Source organism: Rhincodon typus, chromosome 7, assembly GCF_021869965.1.
Source record: "Rhincodon typus isolate 14 chromosome 7, sRhiTyp1.1, whole genome shotgun sequence".
NCBI lineage: Eukaryota > Metazoa > Chordata > Chondrichthyes > Orectolobiformes > Rhincodontidae > Rhincodon > Rhincodon typus.
The window spans coordinates 8,458,918-8,471,923 of record NC_063338.1 but is presented as its reverse complement, the minus strand read 5'-3'; the positions used below and the strand labels follow the sequence as shown (position 1 = coordinate 8,471,923).

The 13,006-nt window shown below is 41.4% G+C and overlaps 1 protein-coding gene across 1 annotated transcript in view; it reads right to left on the bottom strand.

Moving 5' to 3' along the window:
• The window catches only part of LOC109913843 (sperm-associated antigen 16 protein), an 801,521-nt gene that overhangs the window by 334,282 nt on the left and 454,233 nt on the right, over positions 1-13,006 (bottom strand). The window contains 1 exon segment of the mRNA XM_048598688.1: positions 12,123-12,308. Coding sequence (XP_048454645.1) covers positions 12,123-12,308 — 186 coding nt within the window.

Genomic DNA, 13,006 nt, shown 5'->3' with positions numbered 1-13,006 from the left:
CCGCAAGTCCAGATATATTACATCTACAGGATCCCCATTATCCAATTTGCTTATTACATCTTTGAAGAACTCTAGCAAATTAGTCAAACATGATTTGTCCTTCATAAAACCATGCTGACTCTGATGGATAGCGTTTTGACTTTCCAAATGTCCTGATATAGATTCCTTGATAATTGATTCTAACACTTTGCCAACAACAGATGTTAAACTAACTGGTCTGTAATTTCCCACATGTTGCCTTCTTCCCTTTTTGAATAAGGGCATTACATTAGCATTTTTCCAATCCACTGGAATCTTTGCCATGTCCAGGGAATTTTCGAATATTGTAACCAATGGATCCACTATCTCTGCCACCACTTCCTTCAATATCCTAGGATGTAGGCCATCAGGCTCGGGGAACTTGTCTGCCCTCAATCCTAACAGTTTGCTGAGTACCTTTTCCCTATCAATGTTGATTATTCTAAGTTCTACCCTTTCTATCGCCTCTGACTTGCCCATTCCAATAGGAATGGTACTACTGTCCTTCACTGTGAAAACTGAGGCAAAGTATTGATTTAGCATCTCTGACATTTCAGGGTTCCCCACTATTAATTCTCCGGTTTCATCCTCTAAGGCAACCAACATTCACCTTAGCGACTCTCCTCCCTTTTGTATACCCATAGAATTTTTGCTTTTGCTAAACTTTTTGATATTTTGTGCTAGTTTTCTTTTGTAATTTACCTTGGCTCTTTTAATTAATTTTTAAATATCCCTTTGTTTGTGCTTGAAAGTTTCCCAAACCTCCTGCCTGCAATTGGCCTTTGCAATATGGTATATCTTAGTTTTTGACTTTATCTTGTCCTTGACCACCTTGTTTAGCCATTGATGTTTTTTAATCTCCTTACCATCTTTCTTCCTCACTGGGATATATTTTAGTTGTGAGGAATTGAGTAGCTCCTTAAACAACTGCTACTGCTCATTTGCTGCATTACCTTTTAGCCTTCCTGCCCAATCTACTCGGGCCAAATCTGTCCTCATGCCGATGTCATTTTCTTTGTTTAATTCCAGAACACTACTGTGGGACTGCACTTTCTCACTCCCAATGGAATTTTGAATTCTATCACATTGTGGTCATTACTCCCTAGAGGATCCTTAACTACAATGTCATCAATTAATCTCTCCGCATTACACAATACCAAATCCAGAGTAGTCTGCTCCCTAGTCGGTTCCACAACATACTGCTTTGGGAAACAAACTCTAATACATTCAATGAACTCTGTCTCCAGGCTACCCTTGCCAATTCGATTCTTCCGTTCTATGTACATGTTAAAATCACCCATGATTATTGTCATACCTTTTTTGCAAGCCTCTAATATTTCCTGGTTTATACTGTGCCGCACTGTGGAACTACTGTTTGGGGACCTACAGATTACTCCCACCAAGTACTTCTTCCCTTTGCAATTACTTATTTCTATCCAGACTAACTCCACATATTCATCTCCTGTGCTTATGTCATTTCTCATTACAGCATTGGTCTGTTCCTTCACTAGCAAAGCTACACCACTTCCTTGTCCTTTCAGTCTTTCCCTCCGAAATGCTGAGTACCGTTGGTTATTCAATTCCCAGACCTGGTCACCTTGTAACCATACCTCACCAACCGTACCCTTTTGTTTCTATTTGCATCATTAATCATTAATTTTGTTTTGAATGTTTTGTGTATTTACATATAGTGCTTTTAAATTTATTCTGCTGGTAAATTTCCCTACTCTTTTATAAATCCTTGGTGCATAAAAACAATCACCTGTTCTGTCCTTCATCCTTATTGTCTGGTAACCATCTGTCACATCACTAACCTGCACTCTTATCTCCTCCTTTAATTTGGGTTTTCTAATTCCCCCTACAACTGAACCTCCCCCCACCCCCCCAACCCCCCATTTAGTTTAAAGCCCTGTCTACAGCTCTAGTTATGTGATTTGCTCGGACTCTGGTCCCAGCACAATTCAGATGAAGACCATCCCATCGGAACAGGTCCCTTCTTCCCCAGTACTGGTGCCAATGTCCCATGAATTCAAGCCCATTTCTTCCACATCAATCTTTAAGCCATGCATTTACCTGATTAATCTTATTTACCCTGTGCCAATTAGCTCGTGGCTCAGGTAGTAATCCAGAGATCATTATCTTTTTGGTTCTGCTTTCTAATTTATCTCCTAGCTGTTCATAATCCCTTAGCAGAACCTCTGTCCTAGTTTTATCAATGTCATTGGTACCTACGTGGACCACGACAACTGGATCTTTACCCTCCCATTCCAAGTTTAGATATCCCGAACCCGAGAACCAGGTAGGCAACACAACCACTGGGGCTCTCAATCCTGGTCCCAGAGAACAGTGTCTATGCCCATAATTATACTATCACCAATTACAACGATATTTCTGAGCCTCCTATATCTCCTTCACATCAGATCAACTGCAATTTTCTCATCTGGAGGCTGTTTGACAGCTGCTGGTCCTGGGCTAGCTGGCACATACATTCCACCATGGCCACAGCAATGATGATGCCTGTTGTGGCTGACTCATATTTCCAATAAACCTATGTCAGGAATATCACAAATTGAACATATCCTTAGTATTGTGAGCACTCAACATTCGCAACACTCAGAAATGATGGATATAGCATAGCCTTCTTTACAGTGCCATAGAGGATTCTGACAAAGACACCATGAAATGCTTCTACATGACCCTTTCACATAGTATACCTAATTCTGATGTATGTGTCACGTCATGTCACAACCATAAAGCAGGAGATTGTAAATTCAGTAGGATTACTGAAACTTACTTCCTCATTACCCCCATCCCTGTTACCCAAAAATGACAGTGTTGCATTTAAGATTATATTGGCGAATACTTAGAGGTCAAGGTGAGAAGAAAGCTGCTCCATGCCCTTGTGCAGCCTATGAGACCTTGCATTGTTTTTGTGAATTATGGCCCATAGGTGATATTTTTAAGGCTGCTTGTGATTACTTCTACTTCATAGATAATCTGCAATGACCAATTACACGCTCAAGATTGCTCATGGTCAGGATGTGTATCCTACATACTTGCTCAGTGCATGTATTTCACATGCAGGATGCTATGATTACAGATGTCTTCAACCTGCACTACTTAAGTGGGTATTGAATGCAATTGCCCCTTGAAAGGCCTCGCACCACCCACAAGTGGAACCAGTATGCTTGGACAGAGAGAAACCACTTACTTTGCACATTCTGGGTGCTTTTCAGATGAGATTGGATGTTAACGCAGATCACGCTTCACAGAACTAGTTGTAGGCTCAGCCTGGTAATCTAGGGGATTCGCCATTCCTTCATGTTCCTTTCTTTTTTACATTCCCTGTCGATCATGTTTAATGTTATCATCCAACTCTTTCATTTGAGTTTTTATCTCCCAGCATTATCTCCAAGACCCAACTTTAGAATGTAGTCACAAACATCATCATGATACACTGTCCCTCCAAAATAGCCAGAGCGATATGACTGTTGATCCCTCCCCATCTTCTCGTAATTCTTGTCTTTTATCGTCTCCCAACCTTATATGTTGAGTTGCCACCCATCACAATTGTTGCCGTCTCTGCATTTCAACATGATACCTCCAATCCGCACAACTGACTTCCCCAACTTGCCGTCCGACACCTAGATTGACATCCTTTACTGACTTGAAACGACAGTCCTGACTGATAAGTGACCCCAAACTAATTTTTGCATGCTCTCTGACTGATTTACTGAATCCCCAGACTGTTTGCACTGGACCTACAGAATGACCTTGACCAAACTGTAACAATATGGAACATCTGACTCTGACCACCTTGATCAGCCAACTGACATGTCCAAGACCCTGGACTGAGATCGGATCGTACTCTTGTCTGACTGTGGCTATACCCATAACTTGAGTCCTCCTTGACTTGACCAAGGACTATTCTGCTTATACTTTGAGATGTAGCCATTTAGCTTAAGTACATGTAGTGTTTTTGCATGTAAGTAGATGTGATATTGATGGAGCACAGTGCCACATAGCAACATGTCAATCCCTTGACTGATCGTTGCTGACAACCATGACAAGCTTTGGCTTTGTGCATGCACTAAACAGTGAGGCAGGACAGAAATATAAGGTATACTAAATATGTAGCTTTTGACTTTGGAATGTCTAAAATCCTGGCATGCATGATATAAGAACTTAAGTTAACTGGATTTCTCTAGTCAGAATTCATGCCTCTTAGGTGAATAGCTGTATTATTGCCCACACACTCATTAGATTAAATTGCAAGTAAATATGTCTGTATATTGTATTGAAGGTCAGGTGCAAACATGGTTCTGAACATGTAACACAACCGAATTAAAAATTAATATAAATGTTAATAAAAAGGAAATGAAAATGATTGGTAATCAGCCTAACAGTCAAGGAAACACTCTTCTGTATGAGGGTCAGACTTTCAACAAAATCATTTGTTATAAAGAGATAAACACAATTCCTTTTAGAGTCATAGAGCCATAGAGTTGTACAGCATGGAAACAGATCCTTCGATCCAACTCGGCCATGACGTCTAGATGTCTTAAATTAATCTAGTCCCATTTGCCAGCATTTAGCCCATATCCCTCTAAAACCTTCCTATTCATTTACCCATCCAGATTCCTTTAAATGTTGTTATTGTACCAGCCTCCACCACTTCCTCTGGCAGCTCATTCCATACACGCACCACCCTCTGCATGAAAACATTGCCCCGTAGATCCCTTTTAAATCTTTTCTCTATCACCTTAAACCTGTGCCCTCTAGTTTTGGACTCCCCCACTCTGGGGAAAAGACCTTGTCTATTCACCCTATCCATGCCCCTCATGATTTTGTAAACCTCTATAAGGTCACCCCTCAGCTTCTGATGCTCCAGGGAAAATAACCTCAGTGTATTCAGCTTCTCCTTATCACTCAAACCCTCCATCCAACCCTGGCAATATCCTTGTAAATCCTTCTTGAACCCTTTCAAGTTTAACAAGATCTTTCCTATAACAAGGAGACCAGAATTGCACACAGAATTCCTAAAGTGGTCTAATACAGTATCTCACAGCTGTGCGGAGGAAGGATATGTCATAGGAAGAATAGGAAAGGTGAAATCACAATGCTGGGGGTATACTACAGGCCTCCCAAGAGCTGGCGGGAGATAGAGGAGAGAATACGTAGACAGATTTTGGATAGATCTAAAAACAGCAGGGTTGTTGTGGTGGGTGATTTTAACTTCTCCTATATTGACTGGGACTCACTACAGAGGCTTGGATGGGGCAGAATTTGTAAGGACCATTCAGGAGGGATTCTTGACACAATATGTAAACAGTCCAACCAGGCAAGGAGTTATACTGGGCCTATTTTTGCTAAATGAGTCCAGCCAGTTGAGTGAAGTTGAGGTGGGAGAGCACTTCGGGAGTAATGACTATAATACTGTGAGTTTTAAGATACTCATGAACAGGGATAACAGCAGTCCTTGGGTGAAGGTGTTAAATTGGGGGAAGATGAACTACAAAAATATTAGACAGGAACTGGAGAATTTTGATTGAAGGCAACTCTTTGAGAGCAAATCTACATCAGATATGTGGGAATATTTCAAATGGCAGTTGATAAAGAGTTCAGGAGAGGCACATTCTTTGTGAGAATGAAAGATAGGTATGGCAAGTTATGTAAACCTTGGATAACCAGGGATGTTATGACCTTGATCAGAAAGAAAAAGGAAGCATATGTATGGTCTGGGAGGATGGGAACCGACGAAGCCCTTGAAGTATATAAGGAAAATAGGAAGGAACTTAAACAAGGAATTAGATGGGCTAAAAGGAGTCCGAAAAGTCATTAGCAAACAGGATTAAGGAGAATCCCAAGGCTTTTTATACATATATAAGAAGCAAGAGGGTAGGCAGGGAAAGGGTTTGCCCACTCAAGGACAAAGGAGGGAATCTATGGCTGGAGCCAGAAGAGGTAGGTGAGGTCGTAAACAAATACATTGTGTCAGTATTCACCAAGAGAGGACGAATTGACGGAGGATGATCTCAGGAAAGGAGTGTTGAGTTTTTAAGCCAAGTTGCTATTAAAACGGAAGAGGTATTGTGCGTCTTAAAAAGTATTAAGATAGATAAGTCCCCGGGTCCTGATGGGATCTATCCCAGGCTACTGACAGAGCCAAGAGAACAAATTGCTGGAGCATTGACAGCCATCTTTGTATTATCTTTGGCCACAGGTGAGGTCCCAGAGGACTGGAGAATAGCGAATGTTGTTTAAGAAAGGTAGCAGGGATAAACCAGGAAATTACAGGCCTGTGAATCTCACATCAGTGATCGGTAAATTATTGGAAAAGATTCTCAGAGCCAAGATCTATATGCATTTCGAATCAAATGGACATATTAGTGATAGACAGCATGGTTTTGTGCAGGAGAGATTGTGCCTCACTAACTTGATTGAGTTTTTTGAGGAGGTGACAAAGATGATTGATGAGGGGAAAACAGTTGATGTTGTCTACATAGATTTCAGTAAAGTCATTGACAAGGTTCCTCATGGCAGACTGGTACAAAAGATGAAGTCACATGGTATCGGGGTAAGCTAGCAAGATGGATACGGAACTGGCTTAGTCATAGGAGACAGGGGTTGGCGGTGGAAGGATGCTTTTTGGAATGGAGGGCTGTGACTAGTGGCATTCCACAAGGATCAGTGCTGGGATCTCTGCTGTTCATGATCAACAAAAATGATTTGGAGGAAAACATAGCTGGTCTAATGAGTAAGGGTGCGGACGATACAAAGATTGGTGGAGTTGCGGATACTGGGGAGAATTTTCAGAAGATACAGCAGGACACAGATCAGTTGGAGGCCTGGGCAGAAAAATGGCAGGTGGAGTTTAATATGGACAAACTGAAGTGATGCATTTTGGAAGGTCAAGTACAGATGGAAATTATACAGTGAATGGCAGAACCCTTAGAAGTACTGATATGCAGAGAGATCTGGGTGTGTGGGTCCACAGATCATTCAAGGTGGCAGCACAAGTCGATAAGGCAGTAAGAAAGTTTATAGCATGCTTGCCTTCATTGGAAGGAGTGCTGAGTATAAGTTATGCTGCAGCTTTGTGAAACTTTAGTTAGGCCACACTTGGAATATTGCGTACAGTTCTGGTCACCAAACTACCAGAAGGATGTGGATGCTTTGGAGAGGGTACAGAAAAGGTTTACCAGGATGTTGCCTGGTATGGGGGATTTTAGCTATGAAGAAAGGTTGGCTGGACTGGGTTTGTTTTCACTGGAATGCAGGAGATTGAGGGGCGACCTAATAGAAGTTTATAAGATTGTGAATGGAATGGATAGAATGGAAAGTATGAGGTTTTTTCCCTGGGTGGAGGGATAAATTACGAGGGGACGCAGGTTCAAAGTGTGAGGGGGGAAGTTTAAAAGAGATGTGTGAGGCAAGTTTTTCACACAAAGGGTAGTCAGTGCCTGGAACACGTTGTCAGAGGTGGTGTTGGAAGTGGACACAATAGCAGTATTCAAGAAGCACCTGGATGAATACATGAATAGGAAGGGAATAGAGGGATACGGATCCTGTAAGTGAAGACAATTTTAACATGGAAGAGCAAAATGTGTTAGAGCAGGCTTGGAGGGCAAAAGGGCCTGTTCCTGTGCTGTTTTGTTCCCTGTTCTTTGTTTGTTCTTTGTTCAATGTCCTGTACAGCCGCCACATGACCTCCCAACCCCTATACTCAATGCACACTGACCAATAAAGACAAGCATACCAAACCCTTCCTCACCATCCCACCTACCTGGGACTCCACATTCAAGGAACTATGAAACTACACTCTATGGTCTCTTTGTTCAGCAACACTCCCCAGGACCTTACCACTAAGTGTATAAGTCCTGCCCTGATTTGCCTTTCCAAAATGCAGCATCTCACATGTATCCAATTTAAACTCCATCTGCAACTCCTTGGCCCATTGGCCTGTCTGATCAAGGTCCCACCAAACTCTGAGGTAACCTTCTTCGCTGTCAACTACACCTCCAATTTTGGTGTCACCTGCTAACTTACTAACAATATCTCCTGTTTTCACATCCAAGTCATTTATATAAATGACAAAAAGCACTGGATCCAGCACCGATCCTTGTGGCACACCACTGGATCACAGGCCTCCAGTCTGAAAGGAACCCTCCACCGCCACCCTCTGTCTTCTACCTTCAAGCCAGTTCTACATCCAGATGGCTAGTTCTGCCTGTATTCCAGGTTATCTAACCTTGCTAATCAGTCTACCACGAAGAACCTTGTCAAATGCCTTACTGAAGTCCATATAGATCACATCCACCACTCAGCCCTCATCAATCCTCTTCATTACTTCTTCAAAAAACTCAATCAATTTAGTGAGACACGATTTCCCATGCAAAAAGCCATGTTGACTATCACTAATCAGTCCTTGCATTTCCAAATACATGTAAATCCTGTTCCTCAGGATTCCCTCCAACAACTTGCACACCACTGACGTCAGGCTCACTGGTTTATTGTTCCCTGGCTTCTCCTTGCCATCTTTCTTAAATAGTGGCACCATGTTAGCCAACCTCCAGTCTTCAGGCACATCACCTGTGGCTACTGATAACACAAATATCTCTGCAAGGGGCCCAGCAATCATTTCCCTAGCTTCCCACAGAGTTCTAGGGTACACCTGATCAGGTCCTGGGGATTTATCCACCTTTACACCTTTTTAAGATGTCCAGCACCTCCTCCTCTGTATTATGGACATTTTTCCAAGATGTCTCTATTTATTTGCCCATGTTCTCTATCTTCCATATCCTTCTCCACAGTGAACACTGATGCAAAATACTTCTTTATTATCTCCTCCATCTCCTGCAGTTCCACACAAAGATAGCCTTGCTGATTTGTAAAGGACCCTATTCTTTTCGTTGTTCCTCTTTTGCCCTTAATATTTGTAGAATTTGTATTTGTAGAATCCCTTGGGATTCTCATTAATCTATTTGCCAAAGCTACCTCATGTTCCCTTTTTGCTCTCCTGATTTCCCTCTTAAGCAAACTCTTACTGCCTTTGCACTCTTCTAGGGATTCACTCGATCCCTGCTGTCAATACCTGACACACGCTTCCTTCTTATTCTTGACCAAAACCTCAATTTCTCTAGTCACCCAGCATTCCCTTCACCTACCAGCCTTGCCCTTCACCCTAACAGGAACAGACAGTCTCTGGATTCTTGTTATCCCATTTTGAAGGCTTCCTATTTTTCAGCTATCCCTTTACCTGCAAATATCCACTCCCAGTCAACTTTTGAAAGTTCTTGCCTAATAACGACAAAATTGGCCTTCCACCAATTTAGAACTTTAAGTTTTAGATCCAGTTCACCATTTTCCATCACTATGTTAAAACTCATAGAATTATGGTCACTGGCCCCAAAGTGCTCCCCCATTGACACCTCAGTCACCTGCCCTGCCTTATTTCCTGAGAGTAGGTCAAGTTTTGCACCTTCTCTAGTAGGTACATCTTAAAAAGGATTTCATTCTCACTGGATCAAGTATTGATGTTAGCTTTTCTTCTGTTTTAGAGTAGTCAGTTCGTTCATTTTTGGAGATATTTCATGAATGCATTTTCTTGTCCCCAGTATATATGAATTGTGAACCATGAAGTATCTTTGCTTACTCATTGATGGCTTCTGCTACTCACCATTCACTTAAGTCCACAATGCTGTTGTTAATGTCCGAGACAATCATAAATTTTAAATCAGGAAAAAATGTTTATTTATTTGCCACTGTATTTTGTTAGAAATTTTCTCGTGCAAATTGAATATAGATCAAGTAAACCTGTCCATTCCGGTACATAATCTCATGGAACCCCTTTCCATTTATTGTCAATATACAAACACAAACTAGCGCTGATAAAACTACTGCACACACTAGATCAAATCTTGTGCCCTCCTCCTTGACGTGTTTGGTGGAATGAGGCCATTCAATCAGGCATATGGTTGTTGGTGGGGAATCCATCACCATCCCATATTCACTCCAAATAAGTAAATGGTGGGAAGGCCCATGGGTGGTTTTGCCAACCCACCACCATTTAAAGCCCTTAAGTGAAAAAATTAACGTTCAGTTAAGGCCCTTATGCAGCCTCTACTAGCATTAATCTAGTGGCAGTTGGAGGGCTCACTATATGACAAGAAAACTTTGGCATGTATGTCTGGTGGCTCCTAGGGGCTCCGCATTCAAAGATCCTCAGTTGAATGAAGGACAAAGCAATGGACAAGGGAGGGCCATACTGAAAGCCATCCTGACTTTGCTGATCACCCCTGTACAACTTCTTCCCCTGTGACTCCAAATCCATGAACAGCATCCCACCGTCACCCACCTGTGGTCTGGGTCAGGGAACTCAGTTGATGTCATTCCAGCAGCAGCTAACCCTCTCTACTGGCACTGCAGTTCAAAAGAGTTGCTGGTCTCTGATTGGCTAGTAGGCCTGGAATCCTTCAACTGTCAGTGGCCTAACAAGTATCTGATTGGCTTGTGATGACGGCAGGGGCTCACGAAAGAGGTGACTCGGGGCCTTGATAACATTCCAGTCAATCTCTGAGACCTCCACTCTGGGAACAAAGTTCTGCCCACCAGCACCAAAACCACAAGAGTAGGCTTGAACTAAAAGTTGAACTTCTCGGTCACTTTTCAGAAGGAATAATTTTGTTACACAGTGAATAAAGATGATGAGGTATCAGAATTTAATTAACATTGACTGATTTATACTATCCTTCTCTACCACCATTCTCTTTCTGATTAGCAAAGGAAGTTCTTACGATGTGAAAAACAGCACACCCAGGAATTACAACACTGGTTTGACCTCAGCTGCAGTATTGTATTCAATGTTGAGCACAATACTTTAGGAAGGATGTGAAGATATTGGAGACTTCATCTATATGGGTAGATTACAGATACTGAGGTTACGCTTCTTTGAGAAGAGAAGGTTGAATAAAGATTCGATAGAAGTGTCCAACGTATCATGACAATGGATCAGAACCTTACTTATAAATATAATGAACTTTTAACTCCACTGTGTGTATTTTAAAAGAGGACTGCTGCAGTTAAGAGATGACTGCAGATATAAATTCAGTGACTGTTTGGCAGAGTTCACTGTGGACCCATGGAGTAACATTCCTGTACATAATTAGGAAAGCTTCAAAAAGAAAGACTAAATGGGAGAGATTACAACTGGCTTGACTTATGGGGGTCCTGTCTTCTGGGCATCTGGATCTGGCCAATACTACTATTGGCCCTGTGGAGACTAGAAAGCTGATGGCCAATCTGATTGACCCCTGTTCTCTGAGACAGGACAATTCCTGAGTGAGGGGCAGAAATCCCATGTCCAGCCAAGTAGGGCATTTAATGCCACTTTAGGGCATTAAATGGCTATGGGACAGCTAGTTTTGGCATAGGTGTGTTCCTTGCTGACTCTCCGGTGGTGAGGTGGGAAATGCCATTTTCTGAAAAATTCTACCCCATGATTCTATGATGAATAATCTGACTTATTTGCAAGTCAGTTACGACAAGAGAGATGCATATGAACCACAACAGCAAAATTTCAGTCCTCCACAAATATTCATTTGAAGCCTTCAAAAAACAATGCCTTGCCACAATTTTCTTTGCTGTTTTTCATACTGAGACAATGAAGTTTAATGCATACTTTTGCAAGATCGAGATAATAGCAGACACCGAGACCAAGTGTAAGCTGAGTTACTGATGCTAAGAGCTATCCTGCAAAATCATTGAGTGATTACTTATATTTGTTAGTGGAAAGTAACATGCTATGTGAAAACTGAACTACACACAAAAACAAAAACTAAAAGAACTGCGGATGCTGTAAATCAGGAACAAAAACAAAGTTGCTGGAAAAGCTCAGCAGATCTGGCAGCATCTGTGAAGGGGAAAACAGATTTAACGTTTTGGGTCAGGTGACCCTTCCTCAGAACTGGTTCTGAGTCCCTAGTTCTGAGGAAGGGTCACCGGACCCGAAACGTTAACTCTATTTTCTCCTTCACAGATGCTGCCAGACCTGCTGAGCTTTTCCAGCAACTTTGTTTTTGTACACACAAAAACAAATTCCTTACCTGTTAATATCCCAGATCTTAATAGTGTTATCCATGGAACAAGATGCTACAAAGTCACCACAGCTGTGCCACGAACAGCCCCAGACAGCATGAAGATGGCCAGTAAATGTGGATGCACATTCAACTTTTGTAAAATCCCAAATCTTCACTGTTTTGTCTCCACTGGTGGTAGCTAGCATGTTACCACTGCAGAAAGAGGGATTCATAGCATGAGATTATGGTATCATATTTTTTGTTCATTTTGTCTGTTGCATTCTTTTATTTTTATTTTTCAATCAGAAATCCACCTCATCAAAGCGCAACAAATGCCAGAAGGTGTCTGACTCTGGGAAGAACTGGTTTATTTGATTGCTTTATTCAAAGAAAGGAATTGCTTGAGGAAGAGTAGACCAGGCTCTATTTAATTCACTATCCATTGAACTGATAGAACCACTAGAGAACAATAATGGAATTTTTGATTATTCATGGCAATTGATTTCAATTTATTAATCCAGAGTGTTACTCAGAGGTTCAAATGAAAACTAGTATATGTTGTTCAGTCTGGAAACAGTATTTCAGAAGTCAGTTTGAGGCTGAGATCATGACCTGCAGAACTAACATGGTTAATATTCATCCTATTACATTGACATTGATACTGTATCTCATCTTCAGAATTAAGTTTGTAATAACACATTGGAGTAGGCCAGTGGCCTTAAACATTCAAGTCCTGATATGTTGCGACACAGATTAGATCCAGATGACCACTATTCCATAAATATCAGGGGTTCACAGAATAGTAAAGCACAACAAGATAGGAATATTTGAGGATGAATCAATATTTATAAATTGATATAAAATGCAAAAAATGTCTCAAATGGAACTAATTTTTTAAATTAATTCAAATC